The 8,335-nt window shown below is 44.1% G+C and overlaps 1 protein-coding gene across 3 annotated transcripts in view; it reads right to left on the bottom strand.

Annotated features, from left to right (window-relative positions):
* Positions 1–8,335, bottom strand: part of ppp3ccb (protein phosphatase 3, catalytic subunit, gamma isozyme, b) — a 31,036-nt gene that overhangs the window by 18,315 nt on the left and 4,386 nt on the right. For all 3 annotated transcript variants that reach the window (XM_084382338.1, XM_084382339.1, XM_084382340.1), the window contains exons 2-3: positions 2,894–3,091; positions 1,531–1,655 (exon numbers count right to left, since the gene is read on the bottom strand). In XM_084382338.1, the coding sequence (XP_084238464.1) occupies positions 1,531–1,655; positions 2,894–3,091 (323 nt within the window). The remainder of the gene's footprint in view (positions 1–1,530; positions 1,656–2,893; positions 3,092–8,335) is intronic.

The raw sequence follows: 8,335 nt of genomic DNA, 5'->3' as shown, positions 1-8,335 counted from the left end.
TCATGTGCAATCCTGTTGCAAAATGTAGCCACTGTGTCATCGAGGTGCTAACATGCTGAACCAGGCAGCATCTGGTTTGTGGTAACAAGCTGCTGCAGGTGAACAGAGAACAATGAACGCCTCATGAATGTAAAAAGCTTTATTCTGGTGATTTCATCATATTCTGAGTCTTCGTGTTTGAGGAGATAATCAACTTCTAAATGTGTGTTTGTGATCATTAAGGAGTTCCTGCGCGACTGAAACACAGTGAGACTGTCGTCCTCCAAACAAACAGTCTTTTCAGCTGCCAATCATTTGTGCTGCATCAAACCACCTGTTTCATTTAAATGTTTTTTTCTTTTCCGAAGGCGTCGACGAGGAGTCGGATCTGATCCGAGCAGCTGTTCATTAGCAGATCGCAGCGGAGCCAGGAGAGCAACATTAACACTGCAGAAATATCTCAGCATTATCACGTCAGTGTGCCGCTATAATGTAGGAAGTGACATGTATCGATACGACAATATGACTCATCTGGGTTCATTTCATGTTTTCAGTTTAGTGTCTTAGTCTGTCTGTCAGTATTTCACTGTTTACAGTCAAAATGTTTCTCTGTTTTAAGTGTTTTTATCACACATCTTGCTCCATATCTCACCTTTACTCCAGTATCAGGCCCAACGGGGCAAAAAAGTTGTTCTGTAGATATTTTTAATGATATTTTAGAGTTTGTAATTTTCTGGATCATCATTAGAAATGTTGTTGACTCCTCCTGCACTCATCGACGCTTTCTTTTTTTCATGACGCCATCATGGATGTATAAAAGGAGCACGTCTTCAAAGTGGAGTGTTGCTCAGGACCTGAAGGTCCCACGGTCCCCAACATAAGGCTTTGAAAAACACACTGACAGTGACTGGTTACAGAGAGTGAGAGTATGAACACTGATCCAACACTGTGGTACTTGATTCACAGCTTCATTCAGACTCTGTTGGATCCTGAACTGGAACATGTCGAACAACATTCAAAGCTGTGACCTGCACTCATCAGGTGGTCCGAGGCTGTCGGAAAACGTGTTTGAGGATAAATGACTTCTAAATTAATCTGGTTCAGTGGAGCGTCTGCTCCTCCAGAATGTATCTGACCCTGTTTGAAGCTGGATAATGGAGCTCTGTGTGGCGCAGCCGGAGCTGTGAAGATCGTGTTCCAGGATATCCACTAATCCTAACAAGGAAGCATGACAGCAGCCAATAAAAATGTCATGCCATCCACAAAACACACCCAGTCCTGCCCTCAGATTGCTCTGGGAACGGGACGCAGACTGAGGCTGGAGGCAACATGCGAGGCGTGTGTGTGCACGTACACTTGTGTGTCTAAGTGGGTGTGTGTGTGCACGGCTGGGTGGGTGGGGCGCACAGTGCGGCAGTCAGGAGGGCGAGGAGGCAGACAGTGTGCCTTTCATTTCTTACCACTATTTAAAGAGCTGTGCGGCGCGGCGCGAGGCCGAGCAACGGGCCGCAAATGTCAGACATAATGTCACAAACACAAACCGCCGCCTACCTCGATGCTGAAGTAACCTCGGTCCACATAATCTCCCAGGAACAGGTAGCGGGTGGTGCTGGGGGAGCCGCCCACCTCGAACAGCTTCATCAGGTCGAAGAACTGGCCGTGGACGTCTCCACACACTGGACACACAAACACAATATTCAAAGTCATTCTACTTATTATATTCTCACATTTGGTGTCTGGTGAGGCAGCAGGACGGTGTGTGTGTGTGTGTGTGTGTGTGTGTGTGTGTGTCTGAGTCAAAATGAATTCCAGGTTTTATGGCACAGAGGAAGAAGATCTGTCAGGCTCGTTAGCAGATATATTCACTGCTCCAACTATAATCTGGATTCCAAGACAGTTATGATGCTGTATGAAACACAAATGAGACTGAAAACATTAATATATCTTCTTACCTCCACTGAGGAGGTTTTGTTTTCACCCAGATCCAGATAAAAGGACGGATCCAGGAATATTTCTCATGTTCTTTTTTCAGTAATCTCTGAATGATTCATGGATCTTGATGAAAACAGTTCAGGCATATTTAGGTTGCTGGTATCTGTGAGCGAGTACAATTTGATGCAGATTATTTTTATTATATATTAATCTGCAACATATTTTCTTGATTTAGCGTTTGGGGTATAAACTCAAATATTATCTTAACGTCTATAGAATATAGAAAGTTTCTCAGGACAGTTGACCAGAGCACAAGTTCACATCAGAATCATCACATCTGTGCAGCTGGAAACAACAGATGACTCCTCAGATTAGGTTTGATGATGATAAGAGAAGATGAAGTGTAATAAGTGAGAAATGATTTTGGACTTTAGCTCCAAAATTTGCAAAGAATCTTGAATTTGTATTTTTCTGTTTATAAGGAAAATATGTGTCAAAATATTTCCTTTCTTGACATTTTATGAGTTTCTTTTGTTGGCCATCTTAAAACTACAGAGCTATCAGACCATCATCTCTTGAGCTACAAAGTGGTATTAGCAGCTAGCTGGTTAGCATGCTAACTTCACTACAAAGACGTCTTTGACAGAAGGTCAACACTGTTGTTTCTTCTCACTCTGATCATAATGTTGCTCATTTCTGAATGTTTGAAACTAAACTAAAAGGAGACGAAACAGATGAAACTATGGAAACAATAAGTCAGAGAGGACGGTGCAGACGCAGATATAAATAGTAGGGCAGAGGGTGGAGGGTTGGATACCTAAGCTAAGCCACATGTCAGAGAGGGCAGCTGCTGCATCTGAGACAGGGTGGATCTGTGAATCTGGCTCAGTTTCCACAGACCACACAGACGTCTTTGTCTCGCTTCACTCTCAGTCTGAGGGGAACTCCGTCTCTGATAAGATAAAAAGAGCCGGGGCTTCACCTGTGATGGGAGCTTCCACTTCCAGCATGCATTTCTCCTGGCGGAGGATGGCGGCTCCCTCGTTGATGATCCGTAGAGCCGTCTCCTCCTCCAGCCGACCCTCCTTCACCAGATGGGCCTTCAGCACCTCCACGCTGGGCCTCCCGTCCACATACAGGTCTTTGACCGACAGGCGAGTACCGGGAGGATATGGCACCGCTACAAGCAGAGACAGACAGACGGCCGGGTGAAACAGTGACGTCAGCACCACACATATACACACACACACATATACGTACACACACACATACACATACACACGCACACAAGCACACACACACACACTGCTGATAAACTGAAAGTTCACAGTGAAGACAGAAGGGTTGGTCTGTTAAGTGTTTTCATAATTTTGCAACAAACACACAGTGTCATTAACATAAATACCAGTGATAGGATGTAACTAAATATATTTACTCGAGTACTGTAATTAAGTACAATTCTGACTTTGAGTATTTCCTTTTTCTGCCACTTCATACTTCCACTTCCCTCCATTTTGGAGGCAAATACTGTAGTCCTTTGACTCCAGCCAGCTTCTTTATTACATTCATTGTTTTGATACACTATGTACTTTTTAGACTACTGGCCTCCACTTGATGATGGACACTGTGGCTTCAAACAGGCACCGCGTGATTGCCAGTGGATTAAATACGTGTCCCCCATTATAACAATCTTGTTTATTTGTGTTGTGTTGTGCCGAGTGCATTTATGTTTCTGTTAAAGCCACACATTAACTATCACTGTGGCCAGCTGTCAGATTAATACTCAAAACAAACAGGGGGCAGCATATCATCAGAGTAACTGCAGCTGCTGTTAGCTAGCTAGCTCTGTTAGCCGTGCATCTAGTGGTCCAGACTGGGAGCTCGGAGCACCATGGTAGTGTTGGTGTTTACACCAACAGCACAGGAGCTGTGGACCGGGAGGGGCTGGGGCTAAAAGGTTAGCATGCTAACTTCAGTAGATATTTCTGCAACACAACTCAGACGTCATAATGTCAAAAGTGTTATTTCTTTACATTTGTTCATGTTGTCAACTAAAATTCTTACATATTGCACAATAAATAAGTGTCACTTCCACATTGGGAGGTTTAAGTCTACACAACCTGATCACCGACTTCACTCCCTTATTATTGCTAAGTTGTGATGTAATCAGTGTTACAGCTGAAAACAGCCCACACTGACCTACACCTACACACAGCAGTCAGCAGCAGTCAGCGAGCTCTCAGAGCTGCACTCTTCTTATTCTGCATGAATCAGATCACAGTAAGTGAAATTCCTCGTACAGACCGTGACGACATGTTGAGGCTCGACCTGAAGACAAAGGAGAGCAGTTTGGCAGCACAAACCAGCCCCTGGAGGAAATACCAAATAGCTGAATTCCTGGAAAACACCATCTTCTCACAGAGAGGAAGACTGGACGAAGGCGTCGTGCTACAGCTGAATTATTTTAACAATCTGAAGGGAGGCCGTTTTCAAAGTGTTTTACTCGTGACTGACATCATTAGCAGCATCTTAACGAGCTGTAGGAGCGGGCGACTGTTGATTTCACAGCTTAAATTTACTTAAAATGAGGTTGACTGTTTTTTATACTGAGTCGGAAAAAAAGAAACTGTCAGCTGACGTCTGGTTTAGTAGCTTCATGCATGTTGGAGAACAAAAGGGGCGAGTTTCAACTACTAAATTGATCAAAAGACAATCAGTCGTCTAACATTGTCTGGTTCCAGCTTCTGAAATGAGAAGATTTGGTGGTTTTCTTTGTCATTTTCTGGTTTGGTCTGTTGTTTGACCAAAGGAAGAAATGTGAAGACGTCACTTTGGACTCTGAGAAACTGTGATGAACAATTAAACCTTCACTCCCAGTGAAGATATTCACTCTTCTCTTTTCAAACGGCTGAAACGAGGTTACATCAACATGTCACAAAACACACATTTGTTTCAACATCTTCATAATTTGCTCATTTGTAGGTTGACAGAGAGACATTATTGATTAGTGTGAAGGTGTTTCTCCACAGTCATACTGCACTGGGAGGTGAACGTAGTCTACATGGAGACGTAACTTCAACGCATTGAACGCCACATATAAAATGTCATAAACAAAGAACTGTACTGGCTGTGAGCTGCCGACAAGAAGCTGCCAGGACGTCGTAATGGGAACAGCTCTACACAAAATGTAAAATAAGACATTGTACTCCGGTGTCACAGCTCTGACGACTCAAAGACGACTCGTGGAACAAGATAAACGAGCTGAAGACACAAACACTGGGATTCAGAGAGCGGTGAGCGGCCGTCCGACCGTCAGAAGGTCGGTGGTTTGATCCCTGGACACTGCAGTGAAGTGACATTCAAAACAGGTTATTTTAAGATATGCAGCAGAGAGTTTTTCATTGTCTACAGTGTGCAAATAATGACCTATTTTGAGACTGACTCAGAAACCACATACAAATTTCTCAGTTGAGTCAGTATGCAAATCAGGTGAAATATAATATAAATGAAGGGGCGTCACGATTCTGCAAATCCACGATTCAATTTCACTTTGGGTTAAAATTGTTGATCTGAAAATTTGAGTTATGTCCTGACGACTGTCATTTACATTTTCAGATTCTTTAAAACAACAACAGCAGCTTCACTCAGTATCGGGCTCAGTGATCCAACAGCAGCTTCACTCAGTACCGGGCTCAGTGATCCAACAGCAGCTTCACTCAGTATCGGGCTCAGTGATCCAACAGCAGCTTCACTCAGTACCGGGCTCAGTGATCCAACAGCAGCTTCACTCAGTACCGGGTTCAGTGATCCAACAGCAGCTTCACTCAGTACCGGGCTCAGTGATCCAACAGCAGCTTCACTCAGTACCGGGCTCAGTGATCCAACAGCAGCTACTTCCTGGTAGAAAACTGGCCCCTGATTTGCATCGTGGAGATGTGAAAACAGCAGACTTGTTTAGTTGCGTCTTAATTATCAACTGTAACTGGAAGTTACTGTGAACAAACTTGGTGATTCGGTCTATAAACAACAACAGAATACAGTTTGTTGCAATGTTCATTTTGCTCATCTGTCCAGAGTGAACCCTCCTCACAAACAAATCAATAAAGGATCTCTGAAAACATCTCTGACACTGTCACAGTCAGCTGATCGTCTTCATCACACAGGATCTCTGTGTAGAAGTTGGGGGAAAAGCTGATACTGCCTCTGAATTCAATGATTGAAACTGAAAGTTACTTTCAATTTAAAAAATGTAAATGTAATAAACATCTTCAAACAGTCTTTGAAGAAACTTTCACTTTTCATCCAGTTTTGAACCTTCACTGGGGACCACGGCTTCTTTTATGACACATTATTTGAACGGGAAGCTGTTAAAAAATAATCTGCAGATTAATCAACAATTAAAATAATCGTTAGCTGCAGCAACATAATTCATCTATGTGATCACTGGAGACGTCCAGATCCTGATCACAGTCCGTTAATGTTCAGTATGATTATATCTAACGGCGAGGAGATCGTTCCCACTGTGCAGCTGCCACATGACGAGCTGCAGTTAACGAGTTTTTTTAATTTCCCCTTTCAGCCACACGTTTAACCTCAGCGTGTTGTCACACAGAGCCGCTGATGATGTTTGTTTCACCTCTGATGGTTATATTGTGTTTGTCTGAAGCAGCTCTAATATTGATCCTGCTCATGTTTGCTGGTTAACCATCCAGAGAGGAACAGAAACACAGCAGGAGCCTGTCTGATAGAAACTCACTGTTTTGATTATATTTGACTGGCTGCAGGCCACAGGACTACGGTGGCCAACAGGGACAAAGTTCAACAACAAGCAGAGTTCAAAGCGGTATTAAAATGATTTCTAAAAGACTTTAACTGACTTATCTTCTATAAATGAAGCCTTTACTTGGCAGGTGAATGTTTCCGTCCCTGTTTGAGGCCGGAGTTTATTTAAGCTGATTAAACTGGGGGCTGGTGAATGAGCGTGTTGCTGCAGTTATTATTAAAGTTTTTCTCCGTCCCAGTGCGTCTGTCGTTGATTATTTGAATACCACTTCCTACAGCGCCTGTGACGCCTTGTTTCACAACTCTGCTCTTTGTTTCCTCTCGTCAGAAACTAGACACCAGCTTCCTAATCATTGTCCGATCACACTCACAGCTGTGTGGCGCCCGACTGGTTTCAAACAAACTGAGCTGCCAGTGATGAACCAGTTCAGGAGGAGCGACATGATTGGCTCAATGTGTGCGACCTGGTTTGGTTTCAGAGTTACACACTAAACTAGACCACTGGGCCGACAAGTGTCGTCTGAAATACTTTCTGAATGTGGAGGTGTGTGTGCTTTGTGTGACTCCTGCTTATGAGATCACAGTGATCCTACTTGAGTAGTGCAGTTATTATTTTAATACACCGTCATCCGTCAGTATACAGAGACGTTTTAGCAATTTCATGTACTTCTGCAAAGACACTCAGTTCACAGCCGGCTTCACAAGTACACCTCATGATCTATAATGTCTGTAGGCAGACACACAGCACCAACCAGGGCTCAGTGATCAGAGGAACATATCTGTTTAGACATGGCTGACTGTTAAACGACTAAATAACGGGGGGGCTTTTATTGTGAAGAAGTTATAGAGAGTGGAGCATGTTTGTAACTCCGTTAGAGGAACCACTTTGTCAGCGGTGATTCTTCGATAGGATCGAGACAGGCGCGTCTAAATATCTGTCAAAATAATCCCAATATGACTTATGTTGACCCGATCGTGCGGCACTGACACAGAAAGGCCGAGCCACTGAAACACAGCGATGTAGAGATTGTTGTACCATGAGTCAGAAAATGGGAGAAAACTTTAGAGAAGAACAACCAGCTGCTGCAGCGACATGTCCAATCCTTAACGCTCCGGCTCACTTTCCATCAGTGTAACTGCTTTATCATACAGTATCTGTGAGCCAGGCGAGTAGCAGCTCGCAGCAGAGTGTCATCACAGGGCAGGGCCCAGGACGGAGCTCCACACTGGGGCCCACGACAGGCCAGTGAACGTGCTCCGTCGTCAGGTCCGGCTCCATCAATCATGGATGAGGACAGAATCATTACACATGCCAGCCGGACTGATTCGATTACCATCGGTAACTAAGCCAGAAGGCCAGAGCAGATCCATCGGTGTGTAGAGACACACACACACACACACACACACACACACACACACACACACACACACACACACACACACACACACACACACACACACACACACACACACACACACACACACACACACACACACACACACACACACACACACACACACACACAGCCCATTGACCAGGTCCAACAGGATGCGCTGTGTTGCTGCAGTGTCAGAGAAAAGGGCAGCAGTGATGAACATGAACCATCAGGAAATAATCAAACTCCTGATCAGACAGTGAATT

The sequence above is a fragment of the Pagrus pagrus genome, assembly GCF_965226575.1.
Source record: "Pagrus pagrus genome assembly, chromosome: 19".
NCBI classification, from domain to species: Eukaryota; Metazoa; Chordata; class Actinopteri; order Spariformes; family Sparidae; genus Pagrus; species Pagrus pagrus.
Note: the sequence above shows the minus strand (reverse complement) of the source record. Positions and strands in the feature narration are given on the sequence as shown.